Genomic DNA, 22,981 nt, shown 5'->3' with positions numbered 1-22,981 from the left:
TGTTCAGGGCCTTCCCCTCTCTTTGCTTGACGAATTCAGTCTGCGGATCTCATGTATTCCAAAAAAACAAAACAAAAAAGCTATCATACGACTTTACTCGTCACTAGTTCTTGAAGTCGAATCCTCCTTCGGAATAGTTTGGAGTTTGGCTGCCACTTGCCTGGGGCGATGTGCATGGAGGTCTGGGGGGCTGGGGTGGGCAGAGGTGGACAAGGACTTGTGGTGGCGGGTGCGGGATGATGCGGCGAGCACCGCAGCCGCTGAGGCGGTGGAGGCGCGGGACCCTGGAGTGTTCAGGCTGGGGGAAAGATGAATAACAGCCCCCACGTACGGACATCCCCACGTACAGAGTGGAGGGAGGTATGGGTGAGGTTATAAAGCAGATTCAGCAAAGATGGGATGAGGGTTGAGAAAGTGATGGAATTAGACAAAAGCACACACACACCAGGAGATAAAAATACAACACTGCGTTGCGATAATGCAGGTTTGGGCTCTATTTTAGTCTATTCTTAGATCTATACAGATCAAAGCTAGTCAGAGTTGGATCAAACTTGCATTATCACTGGAAAGCTCGCTCTGTTCATCGAGTGAGAATTTGAAATGAGATGCAGTGATGATCAAAAGCGTCTGACAGTATAAGCCACATGGGCATGATGTGCTTTTAAAAGTTACTCGCATAAGCTCAATTTACGCATTTTCATTTGCTTCTCTGCAACTGACCTTGCGCACACATATAAAACTCTTTCCGCGTCAGCATTCTGACTGCGCTGCCGCTTGTCACCTCAAGCTAAATTAAACATTCATATAACAAGGCTGCTGTTTTCGGTTTCCCACATCTCTTCTCTCGGTAACCTGATTATTTGGGTCAGGCAAAAATCACTAATTCCAGATTAAGGGATGAGATTGACTACATACCAATCAGTGGTAATACGCCAGTGTGTCTCAGTATCTAGAGTAAAATCAATAGTCGACGTACCAATAGCAGTGATGTTTCTTGATTCTCGATAGTGTCCACAGTTGAAAAAAGCAACTGAACACACTCCTTTATTTAAAGTTACATATTACAGGGTTCCTACTCAATCTAGGCAATGTAATATTTTAGAGCAGAGAAAAAAAAATTAAAAAATAATTCACTATAGATATTTCTATGAATTTTCAATACATTTAATGATTTTTTTTCTCAACTCTACTCCATTACTGGAATGTAAACATCAATTTTTTTAATTTCTCAGTATTTCCAGGTTTTAGATGACTGTGGGAACCGTGACATTAACATGATAAATTCAATGTAATTCTGTACAGAAGCGGTTAATAAATTCAAAGTAGGTAGTAGAGTAATAAGTAGTTTTCTCTTTTCAATCTGCTAATCTAATAAATATGAACATAAGCAGCATGAATCCATACCATAATGAAACAGATCAGACTTTTTTAATTTTAGTATAAATTTGGTAAAATACATCACTAATCTGCAGTGCTCTGACGGCTGGAATTCACCATAGTAGATATTTATGGGAACCTTAATGGGAACCATTAGAGAAAACTGAGGTGGTTTACAACATAGGCTTTATCGACAGCATCTGTGGCACTCTGTTGATTACCACAGACAACAATTCTCACTTGTCCCTGAGTGTGTAAAAATTAACTAATGGAGTTACAATAGTTGGCATGCTGCCCAGAGGACATGTGCAGCTTATATTTCTGTAAAAAGCACTTACATTGTCTGCTTGAACTGTACAGTTATCCAAATAATTTTTCTAGGTGGATGGAAATCTAGTTATCAACATAATTCCGGTGGGTGGAGCAAAACTTGTGTGTTTACTGAGAGAAAGTAACCAGATTTACTGTTTAGTTGGTCATATTATGGATTGAATGATATAAGGATGTAACTTTAGACAAGCAGGGTCTGTAAGAGATTCTAAGACACCAGTCTTATGCTAACGTACTACAGTTTAAGCTTGGGGTCAGTAAGATTTAAAAAAAAAAAATAATATTATCAATAATTTATTTATAAATTGATCAAGAGATATTATATACTGTATATTCTATATTTAGTATATATATATATATATTTAAAAAATCCATTTCAAATAAATGCTGTTCTTCTGAATTTTCTATTCAACGAAACCTAAAGAAAAATGTATCAAGATTTCCTACAAAAATATTAAGCAGCACAAATGTTTTAAATGTTGATAATAAACGTTTCTTGTAAAACAAATCAGCATATTAGAATGATTTCTGAAGGATCGTGTAACATTGAAGACTGGAGTAGTGATGCTGAAAATTCAGCTTTGCCAGAACTGGAATAAATTGCAGAAAGTAGTTAATTTTAAACTGATAATATTTCAAAATATTAACAATGTTTTAGTGTATTTTTGATTAATAAAAGTCTTAGTGAGCACAAGATACTTAACAACAAATAAATCATAGTGACCACAAACCTATTAACATAAGTGTTATGGTTATACACTTATTATTGAGAATATACTTGAGTACATAGCTGTAAGAGTTTCCCTGAATGACGAGTCAAACTTATTGCCTGTGATAATCACAAGCAAGCCACCGACAGACATTAAGTTGAAAATACCCTGGAATATTATTTTATTGTATTAAAAAGGAACCCAAACTGTCAAGCCTTTTTAATCATTGCTCTCTTTTAATCTTTGGATTCATTCTAAGTTCCCGAAGGCGTTGCAAATCTAGCTGAACAGATTTCAGCTTCGGCTGCGCTCAAATGTGTGCAATTGTCAACGTGTGAATGTATGTGTGTGAATAACAGGATTATATTTCCCATGCTGGCAGGGCAACAGCCTGACAGAATGAGTCGAGAGCAGAGAAGCTTTCCAAGTCTAAATATACACATACGCGCATACACTACTTTTAACACCAGTCCACTTTGCAGAAATGAGTCTGATAGGCTCTTCCATGTGATCCGTGGCTGGAAAGGAAGACTGTGCATAAAGAGGAATGTGGCAGTACCTGTCCTTGCCGTTCTGTACACCTAGAGTGGCTCTCTCAGTGATTGGAGAGTTCCTGCTGCGGCTGGTGCCTGAGGATAGGATGCTGTTCTATACGGCACAAGGAGAGCAGAAATGGAAATCAGTGACGTGAGCTCACAACCCGGTTGCCTATCAGTCATCAGCTCCTCAGGGGGCTCTGTACTCACAGTGGAAGGGGTAGGAGTTTTCTTATGTTCTCCGGAGATCAGCGGGCTGGGAGGGACTTTACTGGAGCTGCTTGAACTGGCGATGTGCTTACTGTCGCCCTGAGGTCGCTTGGTGGAAACAGAGGAGCCTGTGGTAGAAAGAGAAAATGTTTGAGATCTACAAACCAAGAGAGCCAGTGTTTATTGTGGCTAATGACCTGCGAAATGATGCTTACTTTGGTCTGTGGATCTGCGGGACTTCTGATTGGAGGTGCTGCGTTGTCCCTTCTGAGAAGGTGAATGGGCGTTGTTTGTGAGGTCAGTGCTTAGGCGGTGCTTTATTGATAGTTCATCCAGCTAGGAGGGAGAGATAAAAAAAAAGGGTGTAAAGACAACAAACTTTTAACATTTATGTGCTCATCGCTTCAAATCTGCATAATTACAATATAAAGGTTAATAACAATTGCTATTAAAAAACAGGAACAATACAATTTGGTTCACATGTCTGTTCCATTGTTTATCTCATGTTTAATGAAGCCTCTAAAACAAAACCATATATATGAAGAGCTGCATGATTAATTGTTTAAAGATCACTATCTTGATTCAAACACCCATACGATCTTATTCCTAAATGACAAAGATTCGCCTGTGTTAGCACTGCCGCTGAGCAAGAGAGAGTAGCTGTCATGTATAGGTATGAAACAGCTTGACAAACCGTCATTTCAACCACTCAGTATCATTATTTCTGTCTTACAGTTCGGATATAAACACTGATGTCTACAGTAGCGATCAAAAGTAAGTCACATTTTGAAACTTGACGCTTCAAATAAAGATTGTATCAGTTACATCGTTATGCCAGTAGGTGGCAACAGGTGACTAAAAAAAATGTATTTGTCATTGAATCATTCATTCAAGAAATTCGTTCAAAAATGCTGATTCATCCAGTAGGCATAATGAAACAAATCAAGTCTTTCTGAGTGAGTCATTGAATCATTCATTAAGTCTATTCAGAATCGTGGGAGAACAGTGATCTGTTTTAAAAAGAAAAATCGTGATTCACAATTTATCAAGAATCTGCACGCTCTAATATGAATCGTAAGGTGCCTATTTTAATTACTACTTACATAAATTCTCTGCATCATTTGCTTAATATAGCAGTTTTAGTAAATAAAATGGACCAAAAAAAAGAACAAATCAAAAACAAAACAAAAACCAAGAACAAAAACAACAACAAAAAATAGAACAAAAACAAAGATAAAAAAAAATTACCGCCCTACAAAATACATGCAAAACACAGATATACATAAGATATTTAGAGTAACATACCTCTGAGTTCCTATAGTCCAGTAATAAGTAAGTTGCCATGACATCATTGTATTTTTGGTTGATAAGGGAGTCTTGTATCTCCTCTAAAGAGTATCCCATTCGTAGCATAATATCTGAGGACACAGATCAAAGGGTTAAATAAGTAGGAGCCCATCACCTATGTCCCAATATTCTGGTCACTATATATGGCTGAGATTCCTTCAGAAATGCAATCCACTTGTCAAAAAAGTATGACTGCTTAAAAATGCAATGACATTTAGGGTATCATTTATGTCTGCAGTACAAATGGTGCAAGATTTTTTAATACCACATTTTATAAGTATAATAACTATCAAAATAAACAATAATCATGCAAACCATTCTTAAACACAAACCATAAAGAGATAAGAAAACAGGAAATTTGAAAGCGTTAGAAAGCAGGAAAATCATCAGTCGTTGCTTTAACTCACAAATAAAGATGCTCAGATGAGCTGCTGTAAGGAATTTAGATCCAGTCCCATCACCAAGATTTATTACCCAATCATAACCCATCTCGGTCTCAAATCCCACCCACAACCAAAGCCCCGGGCCACGTCTGCCCCACCTCTCTTCCAACCAGCTGCACTGATGGAGTGCTGACCTGTCCTCTTAGGGTCCTTGTAGTCAGGTTGGGGTTCGATGTAGGGCTTCATCTCGTCATCCTCATGGCCCACGTTCATCCATCGGTCCTTCATGATCTGCTGCTGAGTGCAAGCAGAAAGAAAGGGCACAAAAGTGAAGACATCATATCAGGTGGGGAGTAACGTAATGCAAAAAGAGTTGGCCTTTATGAAGGGGATGCACATAGTCAACTGAGGGCAGCACTTCAAAGTCACATCACACAGTGCTGAAACGCTGAATCACACCATCAAAAACATATCAATCTGCAAACAGTTGTTTATGCAGAGTCTAAGCCTCAGAATATACGCCCACAGGCCCTTCATGAACAGTCTGATGCATATTGCACACAAAAATAGCAAAAGCTGGCTAAAATCACCAGACCTGATCGGCTGGCTTTTATGTAATTTCCAGGAATCAAGGTTTAAATCAGTCCATTGTGTTTACCAGGTAGCTGCACAAGAACAACTGGATTTACCAGGGTTTGAGAGGTTCATAGGTATTTAATCTTACATACTATATTTAAAAGGCTCATTCATAAACAGTATTTTATGTATATACAATGTGGGTTTTTTTCCCCATAAATTATTTTCACAATGTTTTTGCATATGGACAAAGTTACAATCTGATTGGAAATCATGCATAATATTAAAATATTCTGCTCAAGAACTTTTCTGTCATGTCTCATTTGGTTTATTCATTTGGTAATGGTTTATTATTTTACATTTTGTTTTGTTTAATAGTTTTAAAGAAATTCATTTTTGATAGATTTTCATATTTTAAGATTGAAAGTCTAGGCCCGCACAAGGGTAAAACAATAAAACCTATAAAAAATCTGTTTTAATAAAAAAATCAATCCCTAAGAAACACAAATATATTCTTGCTCAGAATAAGCTGCAATGTAGACCAGACTCCACACCAATAGTTAAAAATCAAGACAAGATTACTTAAGTATTTATGCCTGTACAAACCTCAAGGCTCCCTCTCTTGGTTGGGTTGAGTATGAGGAATTTCTTCAGTAAGTTCTCACAGTCGGTCGACATATAGAAGGGAATCCTGTACTTGCCCCTCAAAACGCGTTCTCGCAGCTCCTAAGAACACCAGAACACAAACATTCAGAATATAATGCAAAGCTGTTGACCTTTACTCCCATTTCTCTGTGCTCACCTTTAGGTTCTGTCCATCGAACGGCAAAGAACCACTGACCAGTGTATACAGTATGACCCCAAGACTCCAGACATCCACCTCAGGCCCGTCGTACTTCTTCCCCTGAAAGAGCTCGGGTGCAGCATATGGAGGGCTGCCACAAAAAGTATCCAGCTTGTTGCCCAGTGTGAATTCGTTACTAAAACCGAAATCTGCAATTTTTATATTCATGTCTGCATCCAGGAGCAGGTTTTCAGCCTGTAAGCAAGAGAGGATCTTTAGCGATTATGTATTTAGAAATGAAACCAACTTGCATCAGTATAGAAGACTACACTCAGAGGCAGAGGTAAAGACATAAAATAGTGTGAAAATATATCTTGTGTACCTTGAGGTCTCTGTGGACAATGCACTTCTGGTGACAGTACTGCACTGCTGACACAATCTGCCCACACACAAAAAAATATCATAAACAATAGCTTATATACAAACTGACTGCTAAAACCATTTGTTTGATGATTTTAAACAATATTGAATACTGTCTACTCGTGATCGGACCAACCATACCATCAAGTGAACGGTGTTAAATTTTTTTTTTTTGGAAATGATTCTTTAAATTCAGACAAACCCAAACACCACTGATGTTTACAGCTCCTATGGTGCTTTGTATTCATGCAACAGTGATATCAAATATGCACAAGTGATATCAAATATGCACAAGTGAGTGAATAAAACAAACAAACAAACATGCGCAGCCTCTCACCTGTCTAAATTTGGCTCGGGCCTCTTTCTCTTTCATTCTGCCGTGGGCTACGAGGTAATCAAACACCTCACCTGCAAACCAAGAAGAGGAACAACAGTCACGTTTAGAAAAACAGATTCACAAATTGGGAAGCTAAGCTAGGGTCTGGCTTTGGTGCGTTTAAAGCCGCTGGTACTTTACTATAAATCGATACATTGGGAAACAAATAGGTGGCTGATTAAAATAAACTACAGCCGTCATTAATTCAATATTGATACTGTTGATGATGTGTACGTGTTGGGATCTAAAATTTGTTTGCATGACGTACAAAGTTGAATATGTGGGTGCCAGTGTTTCCTAAGGAATGTTGTGTCTGCAGTGGGATGTTTTTGCAGCTGTCATCTGATGATCTTAATGTTTGTAAAAAAAAAAAAGATATATGCCATATATATGGCATAGAAAGTGCAAATTACTTACATTTTTGTTAACATCCCAGTTAGATTTGATTTATATCCATTACAGAAGGCTTTTAAAGAATCTCACGCATAGATGCATTCATTTTTACACTTCAAGTCACACTGCCTAAATCACTGAACTGTGCTGAACAGCAGCGCTTTTTAATCCGGGTCAGGCACTGACATTTGAAGAATGAAGATAGAGTACCCTGGTAAATTTTGGTATTTAATGGGGACAGTGATCAGAACTATAGACTGAGAGCCAAATCCTGTCTACAGTAACTAGAGGCATTTACATAACAGTTAAACAATCATAGCGCATCAGAGAGAGAAAAACAGTACGGGATGTAACTGGGTAAAAAAAAAAAAAAAAAGAGGTTAAAATGGGTTCGGGAGAGCTCTGACCTCCGCTGGCATATTCCATCACCAGGTAGAGAGTCTTCTCGGTCTCAATCACCTCAAATAACTTCACTACATGAGGACAGAAGAGGGAAAAAAGGAATGTAAGAAAGGTTCAACTCACATACACTATTTGTTTTGCTTTATTTGCAATATTCAGCATTCTGAATGAAGACTAAAAATCATTTTGATTTGGGTTATTCCCAAGAGGTTTTACGCTCACCAAATCCAGTTGCACAGAAAAACACTGACATTTGGACAAGGATTAATGAACCCAAAAAAGGGGGAAAAAAACAGTGGGTACTGCCAAAACTGGAAAACTGGAGACTCAAGCTGAGAGACTTAAGGGCGATTTGTCTGTCAGTTAAGCTCACCAATATTTGGGTGATTCAAGACCTTCATGATCCTCACTTCCCGAAATAGCTGAAAAAGGAGACAGAAGATGTCAATGTGTTGCAAACAGATGATGTGTTTGTCCTTCACAGAGCATAAATATTTCAAGCTTGTGCACATGAGTAAGATGTGGTTAAGAACCCTTCACCACCAAACTACCTCCCCCCTCCCCGTCCCCCTCTCAAAAGCCAACCAACCCTTTACTTCAGGAAGTATTTGAGCCTAATTTCCTATAATTAACTGCCATGGGCCCTAAAGAGAAAAGGCTTTGCGTTTTGAAAGTCACAAGGCAACAGGAAGAGAGACAACTTAACAGGGGTGGGAGAGTTAAAAACAAAACAAATTTACCAGTAAACTTCTGAAATTAAATTCTGACCTCATTAACCTTGAGGAAGGGTCACACTCACCTTTTGAAGACTGGATGAATTGAGCTGAGTCTTGTCTATGATTTTCACCGCCACCTGATCGAGAGGGTAAAGAGTTCAGTTAGGACAAGCGCAAGGAAAAGCCTTGAGGCGGAAGGCACACATCAGCTTTGGTCTGCATTTATACAGATCACAATCTCACATCATCAGGAAACAATTCACGGCGCATTGAGATTACAGCGTGCCGAGTGCACACACACGCAAACCCACAGTTTTCATCTTTGTCCCCCTCTTCTCTATCAAGTGCGTTATCGGTGTCTCAGACACCATGCAGTCCCATATTAGCAGGCAAGGGGATCCAAAAACAAGCCGGATGTAAAGGGTATTGTAGCATGCACCAAAGAACATCTAGTGGAGGATTCAGAGACATTTAAAGAGTCATAAAACCCTAAACCAAATTTTCAGAAATGTACGTGTGTTGAACATCATATAAGTAAATGTTACCTTCGTCAGTTTTGATTGTAGGAGAAAACTAGTTAATTTTAAACCTTTTTGTGCCATTTTCAACTTCCAGGTTTAAATTTGTCTTCGTGTACTATAGTATATTGATGACTCCTAGGTGTCTCATAATTATTCATGAGACTGCGTGTCCTTATCCTATGAGAAGACCCCTTGCTTAATTATTCATGACAGCACAACGTTGATTTTCTCTGACAGGCGCTTCAAACAGTGAGATCACTTACAGTAAAGTAAGTTAGAGATGCAATAATGGATCAAAAACAAGTGTTTGTTTTTCCTTTGTAAGAGTTTCTGCTTCGCATAAGTTCTCTTCAATAGATCCTGAGTCTTCGACACAAACGCGATTCATCCGCACTGAGCGCGTAACCGGTCTTTACGGCCCTTTAAGTGATCAAACGGCTCAAAATAAGTCTCAAAAGTTAAAGACGCAACAGTGTTTTCATATATATATTTTTGATACAGAGGAAAAAAAGCGAATCGCTGTGCATTAAATTATAGCTGTCACAGGATATGTATGTATTCGTGTAATTTACAATGAGCTTATAAAACCATGTGTATATTTTGTTGTGTGTAATAGTAATTTGCAGCGTGCACTTAAGGGAAGCTTTGATGCTTTTAACTCATTAAAAGTGAAATAAAACTGTCAGAATCAGAAGCCGTTGCTGTGTTGTTGGTCCCTCTACACCCTTCACTCCGCATCTCACCACTCCCACTTTTGTAGCATTTTCAAACTGCGGTGAAAACTGACTGGTGCTGAAAGTCACGTGATCAGCTCATTATGCAGGAATTGTAAATGAACAGCTGCATTCCAAACACGCATAGTATTTGTACGATATAACAGATGCACCTATGTATTACTATTAAAACATTAAAGCTAATTTTCTTCATCTCAGCTGGATTTTAATCTCATGTTGAAAAAAAAGGAGTAATAAAGCACCTTGAATTTGTGATGTGACGGAAGCAGCAACAGATCATTTCTTGTGAAATATGAAAAATTTAAAAATTATTTAAAAATAAACAAACATTGGGCAGGGACTTGGTTCAATTTGCTGGTCGTTGATTGGATGGCGGCAGATGTGAATGTGAGCTTGCAGTTGATTGTAAGCAGAGTTTAAGAAGACAACTATTGGAGAAGTCTGGCATAGGTAACCAAAGAGAAGACTGTTGAATCATGATATTTCAATAAAATATTTTTTTTAAACATGCATGGATGGATTCACAAAAAGATCAATAATATGCACCAAAATAGGGTGATTTTCTATTACATGCTGACCTTATCAAAATAAATGTCAGAAAACATATTTTATAGGATTTCTTCACTTTTTCTAAGTTGTGTAATAAATTAGCAGTGTTTTAAATTAAAATATTTGACAGTGTTTGTAAATTAAACCCAATAACCTGTGTGCAATAACCAATACCAACAATACTACAATTGAATGTTATTATTAGGAAATATATTTCTACATGCTCAAAAGAATATTCTTATCACTAGTGAAGTACACACTATGTTAAAAAAAAATTTCAGGTTTTACTTTAAGATCTGAGAGGCGTCAGATTTGAGCTAACAACTGAGTTGCATATTTATCATCATCTGCATTTTGGAGATCAGATAAATGATTCAAAGACATTCCACTCATCTGACAAATAGCATGCCAATTAAACAGCCAACGGTTTTTGCCTTTGGGGGTTAAACTCAAACTCAATCCTCACCTCTTTGCCAGTGAGGACATGTTTGGCCAGTTTGACCTTGGCGAAGTTGCCTTTGCCGATGGTTTTCAGGAGCCTGTAGCAGCCGATGTGGGGTTGCTCGTCTGCTGTGGAGAGGGGCATGATGCAGCGCCCTCCGGACTTTGAGTCGGAGTGAGACTACAAAGGGAGAGAGAGAAAAAATTGTTTAGGCCAGTGTTTTTTAGTTTTTTTTTGTGACTATTCCAGACCACAGTTCTTCACCTGGGAACGGTTTTGAAAGTTGAACTTAAACGCACAGATGGGATGTTTGCAGAGCACTGCATTAATAATATCCTTATCAGAGCTCAAGTGATTCTGATTGGATAGGACTGTCGCCAGTCACCATCTGATTCTCACACCAAGCAGACATGCAGAGAGGCAGAGATGAAGAGTGAGGTAGAAAAAGGAAGAGACTGTGAAAGAGAGCAGAGATTAGGGATGCACAACAATTTCATCAGAAATCATTTTTGGTTTTTGCCTGAGAGAAAACGGTCAGAACATTTTGGCCAAAAATGAGAACGGAAAACCCTTTGACATTCAATAACAGCTTCACTGACATTAAAAAAGCAGATTCAATGGTTCAGGTTTACTCAAGTAAACAGCGGCTGTTGATGGATGATACATAGTTGGGAAAGAGGTTGTGTTCAACAGTTGTTTAAACACCTCTTCAGACAAGCACAATGTCTAAAAGCCTAAAGAAGCAGATTGCAGTCAATATTTAAATGTGACTGCATATTCAGTTTATTTTTGCATTTTCTAGCTGTTTTAAAGCCCAAATAGCAAACTTAACCTACTTTGTTCAACTTTTTGGTTATTAACACAATCCAATGATTGCACAAAGCATACAAGTCTATCTTCTGTAGCACATCAGATGAATTCTGTCATACAAGAGAAACATCTGAAAATATACATTTCTGTACAAATATCACCGACCATTATGGGCAATGATATCACTACTACTGCTCAAAAGTTTGGGGTCAGTAAGATTTATTAATGCTTTTGAAAGAAGTCTCTTATGCTCACCAAAGCTGTATTTGTTTGATACAGGGGGAAAAAAAAACGGTCAAATATTATTACAATTTAAAATAACAGTTTTCAAATATATTATGTTTTAAAATGTAATTTATTGTAATATCTTAGACGCCATCTTAGGCCATCTGTGTGACCGCTTTGGGTGTGTGAAAAATATATTGCGATAATTATCATTATCGTTTTATCACCCAGCCCTATACTGAAAATGAGTTTTCGTTTGTGTTCACGCACTTGAACTGATTTATTTGACAACGCTTGTCCCAAGCGTCTTTCACACTGGCCTTGGGCAATCGGACAGTTCTTATTGTCGAGCCCTGACTACAATAACATCTAGGCTCCAACTAAATAAATTAAAGAGAACTTCCGTTATTCCAAGCAAAGGCTAATTTAAAATGAGCACAATCAGTTTGGTTTTCAGACCAGAATTTTCAGTTTCAGGCATTTTCATTTCAGTGCATGACCAGCAGAAGTAACAAAAGAGAGAGAGGTCACAGAACAGACAGCAGTCAAGGGAAAAAAGAAGAGGAGGAAACTGATGGGGAGTGAGTGAGAGAGAGTAGTGTTTGACCATGGGAATATCTCTTGACTGGTGTGAGGTACACTCGGTTCTTTCTGCGTTAATTGGGGAACAGAGCATCAATTGTGGCCTGTCCCTGTGTATGAGCTCACATTAGAGCTGGCTTTTGAGGACAGGCTGTTGTCCAGTGAGGTGAGTACATCAATTCAAACAGATACTCTATTGTCTATCGTCACACATTTTCAAAACAGTTACTGCTACCACGTTTATATTAGTCTGTCCCTGAAGTCTGGCTTGTGTCCGTAGTACGTCAGTGTGCAAAGGGTGCCCTTTGTCTATGGATGAACATCTAAAGAAACTTAATTTCAAATCACATAAAAAAGCACCGGATGAGGTCTGTGATATAGTTGACGCATCTTCCTGATAACAACCTCGTAGAGCCAGATTAATTCACTTCTGCTAAACACACCCGCCATCACTGGTGGTGAGTCATTCAGGAGTTACTAAGCACATCACTGATAGACTCTAAAGTGCTATTTAAACATTACACAATGGTCATAACACACAAAAAAAAACCTCCATTATTTGGTGTAAATAGTCAGAATGCTACACAGGCAGAAAAATCTGCAAAGATAGTCTTAGATAAAAAATAAATAAATCATTCAATAAATTGAATATACTGTATACAAAAAAAAGCAGACTTAAATTATTTCAAGCTCTACATGGCTAATATCAGTTAGTATTTTTATAATATAACAAAGAACTTTATACATAACAGTACTTTTGAATAATTCACAAAATGTATAATGTAAACAAATGTTTAAAATTGTTTAAAATGTTTAAATTGCAAAAAGAACAACTGTAAAGTTCAATAATAAAGAATCAGAACATTTATGACCCGTGCTGGGTCATAAACTAATGATTCTCGATGGCATGAGTCTGAACTAATGAAATGTGATTTTCAAACTCATGCTGATGGAACAAACAATCTTACTTGCACTGACTTACAGATCCGAATCATGCGCACAAAGACACTTCAGACAGCGCGCGATGCCAATATGTACACAGAATTACAGTATTTCAAAATATCTGTCTTGGCGAGTATTCACGCAAATTATCTGTTATGTCATAAAGGGTTAGTTCACCCAAAAATTACAATTCTGTCAATAATTACTCACCCTCATGTTGTTCCAACCCCCTAAGACTTTCGTTCATCGGAACACAATTTAAGATATTTTTGATGAAATCTGAGAGCTGGCTCACTCCTTCATAGACTTCTATGTAATTTCATTCTGCAGGCCCAGAAAAGTTAGTAAAAACATTGTTAAAATAGTCCAAGTGACTACAGTGGCTCAACCTTAAGTTTATCAAGCAACGAGAATACTTTGTGCGCATTTTTTTTTTTTATAACGACTTTATTCAACTATTAATTTTCTTCTGTGCGGGCCTCTGACGCGAGTTCACGAGAGCACCACGACACATGCGCGAGAACTGAGAAGATGATGCAGATGGGTCTCGATGTAGTGTTTAAAATGGTTCTAAATGTGGATTTCCTGGATGTACAAATCGTGAGAAACCAACGAGAAAACGTAAAAACGCCTTACCAATGCCGCAAAATGAATGGCTTACCTTTCACACTTTCCCACCAAATGATCGTGAGTGTCATGTTCTCAGTTCTCACGCATGCGTCGTGGCGCTCTCGTGAACTCACGTTGGAGCCAACCTTTCTTTTGCTTTTGGGGCAGTAGTGGTGTACGTCTTGAAGTTCTGACATGCGTTTAGTGCACGCGCCTTACTATGCAAGCTGAAACCTCAGGTAGTGTAACCAATGTTCCTTAAACTTTGAACTTGCGAACTATGTTTCCAACAGTGTCTCTAGGAATATTTAGTGCCTTCGCTACACTGTAAAAAGTGATCAGTTGCCTTAAAATTAAGAAAATAAACTTCATGCTTAATCGAAAAAATTAAGTAATGTGGAATTGTCAAGTTCACATAACTTAATTCTTTAAGTTTATTTACTTAATTTTAAGGCAACGGGTTTACTCAATTTTTTTTTTTCAAGTAAGTGAACTGAACACTTTTTACAGTGTATCTTTTTTAGGGGTGTAACGATATTCGAACCGAACCGAAAAACCGCGATACACCACCCACGATACGAATCGCGATACTCTCATGGCGTACCGAACACGCCCGCCCCGCCCCCTGCTGTCCCGGCTCATTGGACCTCATGTCTTATGTGTACACAACGAATACAGCGTTGCCTAACCACCATTAACCACATTTAATCGCAATAAGCTCAGTGTTTTGTTACATTCGATAATAAGCAAGGTGTAATCTTTCAAATTCTGTCTATTTGATGACGAAATTCAAACATTAAATGTCGTTTTGGCGCTCTTTGATGTGGCGTGACAGATCACCGTAGGCTACTAGGCTCCTCATTTCAAGCGGCAGCGCGGAGCGCGAGTAAACGCGATTCTCTTCCTCAGTTACAGAATAAACATGAATGGACACCTGAAGGTATGTTGAAAGATACAGTATACTTACTGAAAGGCATCATAACTCGTGTAATCGCTCAGTCAGTGTTTCAACAGCGGAAATATGTCAATAAAACGCTTCTTTTTTCACATAGCTTTATTTACCTCAGGCAAGTCATTCAGTGTCCACAGCTTGTTGGTTTGCTAAGGAAATGAACTCTTTCACTAAATAAATGCACTATATTAGCCTATATATTATATTTTACTTAACCTGTTAATGACATCTTGATTATTTTATGTATGTTTAAAATATCTGTCATGAAAATGACAGCAACTGTGTAAATTATTATATTTCAATAATAAATTAGAGTAAAAACATATGTTAATGTAAAAACTGCCTTATGTGCAGTTTACATGTTTTCATACAATTTGTTACTTGAGTGTTGATTATTATTATATCTAAAAATAAATAGCAACTGAATTTAGGCTAAAAGTCTTGGCTCTGTTGTTAAGCTTTAATGTTATAGTAATGTGCAAGTAAGGGCTCCTATATAGTTTACAGCATTAGCAGATAATTAGTTTTATCCTTGCGAAACGTTTACTTGTAATTGAATTAATTTAAAGACAAGGACACAATTTGTTAATTAAATTATCTGTTTAAAAACAAAAACAATTTTAGCTTTCTAAACCCCCCACTCCACCTAAATGAACCGAACCGAACCGAGACGTCAAAACCGTGGGACGTACCGAACCGTCAGTTTTGTGTATCGTTACACCCCTAATCTTTTTGTATCCTGTTCCTTGTTTGTGAAGGGCAATGATATCTTCTCAACTTTTTGGATCAATCTTTTGACTTGTTTCTAACATTCAGTCAAACATAAAACTCAACAAACCAAGCCTGTTCAGGTATTTCATGTGTTCTAGCTCAACCAAACCTGGTGCAACTAATAAAGCCCTTGATCAGTTGCATCAGGTGTGCTTGAGACAACACCTGTTTTGCAGATTTGTGTTGTTGTGAGGGATTATATTCACGGGGTTGAATAATTTTGACTGCAGAAGTCATAAAATGTGTGTGTAAATATACAAAAATATCTATTATTCTATATATTGTAAGATTATTTTGTAAGATTTATTTTCCATTTCAGTGTGAAATATGACCCAGAATTTTTTTTTGTGCGATTCACCCACTTATAGACAATCAACTTCACACAAACAAGTTTGCCTCCTCTTCCTGACAAAAGGGAAGTGTAATGATACTGCAGCGAGTGAACGTCACAATGAGCTGATGTACTGTAAGGGTCTGCAGTGAGATTAACACTCAATGCACACACAAACACAGCTCTGACCTTCAGTACAGCAGCATTGCTGCTCAGACACTGATTTACACATCCATCACCTAACCAAATCTATATCGCTTCAACACAGATGCAGCAAGGGAAAACCAACAGAAGTAAAAAAAATAAACCACAATAAATATAACACCTAAGAGAGAAAAGGCTAGACCTAACAACAAAGTCAACACACATGCAACACGAAGGATTCAAAAACAGATAGAAAGAGCTAAAAAAAAAAGAAGGGTCTCAAGAGATATTTTCAGAGATTAACAACTTTTTACTTGAAATAACGTACTAAAAAAATGCTGAGATGCTGGAAAAAACCAACAAACATTGACCAACAATTAAAATAAAAAAAAATAGCGCAGAGAACATGTCTTATGCGAACAGCCCTCTAAGTCATAAAGATGTGGCTCTGTCATGTTTTCAATTTTGTTTATGCCTAACATAAAGAGAAAATAAAAAAATGCCACTACTTTCAGCAAATAATCTAGATGAATGTCCAAATACAACATAAAACAGTGCATAAATCTTGGAAAAAATCCTCACAGAATGACAGGACATGCTAACTTGGCTAAAACACTTGGCTATAACTCTTTCTGGGTCACACAACATGCTGTCCGTGCTTGTACGCACACTGACACGAGAATGTAAGGTCTTACATGCACATTACAAAAACAAATGGTACAAGAATTTATACTATAAACCACCTGTACTTTAATGACCACCTGTAATTTAATTTCAGTGTCTATACTAATTTAATTCAGTCATCAAAACAATGTACCTCTAGTTTTTAGCTTCTGGGTCCATAAAATACCTTCTGCGAAGAGTTTAATCTAAAGGCTCATGACAGAAGTGAGGACAGATACTCCAGGATGGTTTAAAAAAAAAAAAAAAAAAAAACAGCGCTGATAGCAGTAGACGAATAACCCTGAAGACTTCAGGGGCCAGGAGGTCTCTGCCTAAAATAAGACCCACATGCTGATCACTCTGGGGGTCCGAGCAGGGAAAAGCAGCTTCCTCACACACTGCGGCATAACAGGAAGTCGAGCTAATTCCCGGAAGTACAGTGATAGAGGAGAGTGAGAGAGAGAGAGAAAAACGCCAAAATGATTTGGGTTCCAGGTCATACACAGGAAGCGACGTGTCTGGGTTTGTCAGGAGGAGTGGCTGGTGGAGCAAGACAAGGCTTCAAGAAGCCCTCTGGAAACGAAAGCTGACATGCCCGGACAGCTGGGGAACAAGACAATGGAACGGATTGGAGGAAGACAAACTGCAGACTGAGCCCTTCTGAAGGTTTCTCCAGTTAATCTGATCCACTAGAAATGAGTCAAACATACAAGAACGCTAGATGAATGATGTCATTGCAGCCTTACTTATGTAGAAGAGGGACTACATTTTAAAGGAATTGAAGAGATTAAGGAGCTTACTGTAAAAAAAAAAGTGGATGTTAGATTCAATTATTTCAGGGATGAGCAATGAGCATTCAACAAAACTACAATCAGAACATTGAATTATATTAATCACTAGAGTAAATACCACTGGAGAATTAGGTTGGCAACAAATTATGACTGAAGCTTTACTCTACAGACAAATAATAATAAAAAAAAAGATAAAAAAATGAACCTAAGGAAATTAAAGTAGAAACCTAATAATTTAAATAAAGTCTTGTAAGTTGGTCAGATTTACATTTTAAACTATTGGAATTTTGAATAATTGAAGAGCATGTATTAAATAAAATTAGTATAAAACATTTAATAAGAGAATAGGCCTCTAAGATCATTAGAAATGTTTTATTTGGTTATTAATCCATATTTTTCAGCTTAAAAAATATTTTAAATACAATTGTCAAAATTATCACTTAAATGTTATGTTATTCATTTAATCTTGACTTACCAATCATTATTATTATTATTATTATTATTATTATTAACTACTAATAATTATTATTTTAAACCCGTATGAATGAACAAAGTAAAATAAGGTAGATAAAGCCTTTTAAGCTGGTTATATAAACAATACATTTTTGACATGCTCAAAAATAAAATGAGAAGAATTAGAGAAAAGACCTCTAAGATCATCTGAAAAGGTTTTTCTTAATTTACTCTCTATTTTTCTTAGCAGTGTATAAAACGATACCTTATTTAAAATTAAAACTAGGCTACCGGTCATTTTAATTGTGTCTTATTTTTATCTAATTGACATGATTGACTTAATCATTACTCATAATTCAACCACTGATAATTATTTTTAAACCGTTTATGACTCATTTTCACATTTAAGTAAACTTCTTATATCAAGATTAAATTTGGCATGTTAGGAGATCAGGGTAATATATTTCTGTCCTGTGTGATGAGGTACTCCAAAACTCTCTGGACTCTCCAACCATGTTCACAGTGTAATACAGGAAATTTTGTGAGTCAGCCATGAGTGTAGTAATTGTTTTAGTCAAAGATCAATGAACGACTCTCCCAATAATTTTTACAAGATCAAATCTTGGACATGAACACACATTTACAGCTTCAAATCGATTTCAATTTGTTGCCTCTGAGCTGAAACAACCTGCATTCGGTCTATGTGCATGAGCACGGTCCATCCCTTTATATTGGGTCTCTGGAAGAAAATAAATGGTAGAATCTGAAAACAGAGTTCTGCCGTGATTTCATGACAGCATCTGCCCAAATCAGTGCCGTTCAGTTCAGTGCCACACCCATCAGTAAACATCCATAAAATACTCATTATTTCTGCCACAGAATAGGCCAAACCAGGTGGAATCCTGCTCATTCAAAGACTAAATAAACCCTAAGAAATGGACCGATGCTTATCAATTAAAACCATCTTTACAACCAAAGAAAGAAGGCAGCATACAAACTATGTGCTTCCATTGTGCTACAGATGAACTAGCTCTACCTGTCTCCTAGAAAAACCAGTTATGCCCAACACCTTTATTTCCTTTAACCTAGTACCAGTGGGAAAACCAACCAGATGATCCAGCTCCAAATCTACAATACACAACACAACCCTTCATTTAAGCCATTCCACTACAAGACTTAGTTAATCAGGACTTGAGACTCCTCATTATGTCATCAGTCAAACCGGTTGGAGTTCTCCGATTCCTCAATGAACAATCTGAGGGTGTTCTAAGCAAGATTAGTTTCAGTGTTTGTCACCACTGACGTTTATGGCCTAGTTACAGAGGGCCGATCACAGACGTCAGAGCTGACAAACATTCAGGAGGGGTTTGTTTTATTGGGACAGTATGTAACATACAAGCCAACTAAAAACCATTATTTCAGAAAATGACTGAGGTGTCACGGTAGTGCTGCTAAGATTCGACTGCATTCACCTTCATGGCGTAACTCTGAAGTTTCATGTTGCTATGGAGATCTCTTGCTCAAAATGTTCTTTTCATTGTATATGCTCACCTCAGCCTTCGGTCTCTCTTCTAATAGAGACCTGCAGTTGACATCTCACACACACACACACACACACACAAGGAAAAGTGGGGTAAGACGTGTCAGTGGGTAAGCCGTTTCATCTCCTTAACGGTGCATAATTTGTTTGACTTGTAAATAAAGAGATAATCACATACATTCTACATGGCATATAAAAAATATAAAAAAATAAAAGCAAAATCTATATTTTTTATACAGCAATTCACCAATTATATGCATTTAATGTTTACAATAAAACATTTCTATGACACATAATTACAAAAATAAATGCTATATATATATATATATTTCCAAATGGTGAAAGTGGGGTAATGTGTGTTAGAAGCTTTGGGGTTAGCAGTGCAAATAGCACAACTAATAGTATTTCATAACAGTATTTCCTAGGGCAGGACCTAGCGCACTATTTTTTGGTTTTTCTTCTTCATTCGTGCTCAATTTTATTTAACATAAATTGCTAACATATTGACAAATTACTTAATTAACCCATGTACAACACAGCTTAGAGTTGTCTCACATTTTTAAAGTCACATTTCTATGGCCCTACACTACAGACGTGTTAATCTAATTTCAGATGAGAGCAAACATCCTGAAATTTCTCATTCTTTTCCTAGAAGACAACATCAGTAAAAAGTGGCACATCTTACCCCACTCTCCCCAATATGTAAACAGAACCAAACAAGTTGGCTGGGAGGCAACTTTGTCACGGTAGTGTCGGGAAGGTCCCATTGGTTAAAGACCAGCTACACATGGCGCACACGTCCTACTGAATTGCCGGTTTTTAATTACAAAAGCTTGAAGAAATTTCAGGTCCGCGTGAATGACTAATATCTGACTAGGATATGAAAACCACCCCGAAGATGCAACGCAGACCCGAAAGAGGACACCGATTGCGGGAATGTTGCTGAGCGACAGCTCACAACCACGTTCAACATCGGCGCTCTGTGCATTAGAAGGTCAAGGAGAAGCAGTGGCTCCGAATGAGGGTAACTGTCTGAGACGCTGGGGAAAACAGCAGGGTAGACTGGCACAAGGGGGAGGGGGAAATAAAGGAGGGGTGTGAGCCAGCTTGTCATTTATCAGTATTTTTATCACAACATGACTATTTCAAGAGGAGGGAGGTAGCAGCCAGTACACAAATAGACGGCAGCTGAACATCCCCCCATTGGTGAAATGCTACATCGCTTCAGACTTAGAGAGACTGAGATGCCCGTGTCAAGCTCAAACTACAGGTGATCTGCTACAGCACATGACTGAAAACATTTAAAGTCAAATGAGAAAATGGTTTTTTTTTACGAGACTAATGAGACTAAAACTACTGAAGCAGGGCTCGACAATAAGGACTGCCCGATGGCCCGGGGCCACCGTGAAAGAGACTGGGGCCAGTTGATGGAACTGTCACTTGCCGATCGGGCAAGTGCTGCGTCTTCAGGGAAGTTGATAAATTGTGCGTTTTTAAGCCTTGCCAACTTATATTCAAGCGCAAGCAGACGCAAAAGTACCCACGTCTCTCAGTTCGGTACTCCACAAGACTGGCATTTTGACATAATTGTATGCGTTCAAGCTCAGGGAGATGTGAAAGAGTATTCGCGGGCGGAGAGAGGCGGTGCCCAGAAAGTCATGTCTCACATCGTGCGAATAACTGTAATAATAAGGGTTCTCAGATTCTCCCCTTAGGTGATTCTAATGGGGGCATTTCCAGACATTTATTTTTATTACATTTATCTCACCTAAATGTTTGCTCACTTGTGTTTTTACAATGGGGTAATTTTGTTGCTCAAGAGTTTACACAACCCAGTGAAGCTGGATTTCAATCTTTGAATTAAATTGAAAAAAGTAGCACAAATAAATACAATAGAATAAATGTACAAATGAAATTGAGATTGAGAGAAATAAAGATAAAAAAAAATGTTTTGGTAGGTCTAACACTAGTATTCAGAAATACTACAGAAACTGAATAAGTAATCAAATGTAAAATAACACTGGATCGTATTTTAGTCCTGTATAAATTAAATACTATTATACTAAAATTGGTAAGACTTAAAAAGACGTGCAAATGATAAACATTAATGACGATGCAACATTTGCACAAATGAGAATTCAGCCAACTGTCTCGACTCCCGAAACGAGAGTCTGGTATCGCCGCGTGCAGCGCGCTTGACGCTTGCCTAGTGCAACCCATTTTGAGAAAGAGAAAAGACGCAGCACCGCTGAATCACTTAAGCGGTTTGTGAAATTGCGTCTTGCTGAAAGTTTTAAAATGACTGATTTGATTTTATAATCTGTGTGGATTAATTTACTCATACAACCTACATGATAAAGGGAATGAATGTTTCTGCATCATAAGAGCAAGAGCTGCGGGAATGGTTCAAATTATGCGCAATACCCATATAACCCGTGCCGAATTTCGAGCCTTTATTATTATTAAAGTCCGTGAAAATGTTGGCAGGGCAAGTAAAAATTTGAACCACTGGCCTGGCTGGACCAGTAGAAAAAATCCTTAGCGTTGAGCCCTGTGAAGGATAACAATTCAAAATCATGATTGTTTTGTAGGAAATATTACACAAAATTGTGATTTTCTCCCATGACCTTCCAGATCCATAAGTATCTGGTTAGGTAAGGCTTGAAAAACACATTGTGCATGAAGATTAACTAAACATTCAAAATAAAAACACACCTCCAATGACACTCCCCAAACCATGCCCGACTGGAAATGCCAGTCCAGACTGAAAGGGCTGCGGGTCACAAATCTTTGCCCACATAAACAGAGCCACAACTCCTAGCATTGCTTAAGGAGTAAATAAAATAAGTCTTTATCTGACCTAAAAAATAAATAATTTACACGGAGAGCAGCCTGAGATGATTAAAATCATTACACTACATGCAGGCCAAACAGATTATACTCGATTCCCCCAAACCACAAGAAAGGTTCTTGAGGGAAAAGTGCTGACCAACCTTTTCAGACTGCAAATCACAGGACGAGTGGGTATGAATTAGCAAGACACACATTTCGGCAAACATTTCATCTCCACTATAAACAAACCTTACACTCAAACTGACTTCAACTCAGTCTCATGAGATTTCAAACTGCAAGCTGCTTACTGTTCGTACAATTCTGCCAGTGAGTCACTGAAAGAGGATCAGTCTTTTTGGTTAAAACTGACCTCAGAAACAAGCTATTAGTGTTCCTTCCATGGGTTTAAGACCATTCAAATTATTTCAAGTTTCAAGATCAATGAGCTCAGTTTAAAACACACCACTTATATATAGGCCTATTTAGTATAAACTTGTGACAACACCAATATTACCGATAACACAGGGGGG

At 37.8% G+C, this 22,981-nt stretch overlaps 1 protein-coding gene across 13 annotated transcripts in view; it reads right to left on the bottom strand.

Annotated features, from left to right (window-relative positions):
* The window catches only part of mark2a (MAP/microtubule affinity-regulating kinase 2a), a 34,740-nt gene that overhangs the window by 8,977 nt on the left and 2,782 nt on the right, over positions 1-22,981 (bottom strand). For 5 of the 13 annotated variants that reach the window (XM_082141062.1, XM_082141067.1, XM_082141069.1 and 2 more), the window contains exons 2-15: positions 10,831-10,986; positions 8,644-8,697; positions 8,218-8,266; positions 7,850-7,915; positions 7,011-7,081; positions 6,636-6,692; positions 6,272-6,508; positions 6,076-6,195; positions 5,052-5,190; positions 4,469-4,581; positions 3,379-3,499; positions 3,164-3,291; positions 2,977-3,065; positions 161-298 (exon numbers count right to left, since the gene is read on the bottom strand). In XM_082141062.1, the coding sequence (XP_081997188.1) occupies positions 161-298; positions 2,977-3,065; positions 3,164-3,291; positions 3,379-3,499; positions 4,469-4,581; positions 5,052-5,190; positions 6,076-6,195; positions 6,272-6,508; positions 6,636-6,692; positions 7,011-7,081; positions 7,850-7,915; positions 8,218-8,266; positions 8,644-8,697; positions 10,831-10,986 (1,538 nt within the window). Of the gene's footprint in view, positions 1-160; positions 299-2,976; positions 3,066-3,163; positions 3,292-3,378; positions 3,500-4,468; positions 4,582-5,051; positions 5,191-6,075; positions 6,196-6,271; positions 6,509-6,635; positions 6,693-7,010; positions 7,082-7,849; positions 7,916-8,217; positions 8,267-8,643; positions 8,698-10,830; positions 10,987-11,070; positions 11,805-16,989; positions 17,848-22,981 lie in introns of those variants that run through there. The other 8 variants (XM_082141063.1, XM_082141074.1, XM_082141071.1 and 5 more) reach the window with 8 other exon arrangements.

This window comes from Leuciscus leuciscus, assembly GCF_965113295.1.
Source record: "Leuciscus leuciscus genome assembly, chromosome: 16".
Lineage (NCBI taxonomy): Eukaryota > Metazoa > Chordata > Actinopteri > Cypriniformes > Leuciscidae > Leuciscus > Leuciscus leuciscus.
The sequence above is the reverse complement of the archived record's forward strand: the minus strand, read 5'-3'. Positions and strand labels throughout refer to the sequence as shown.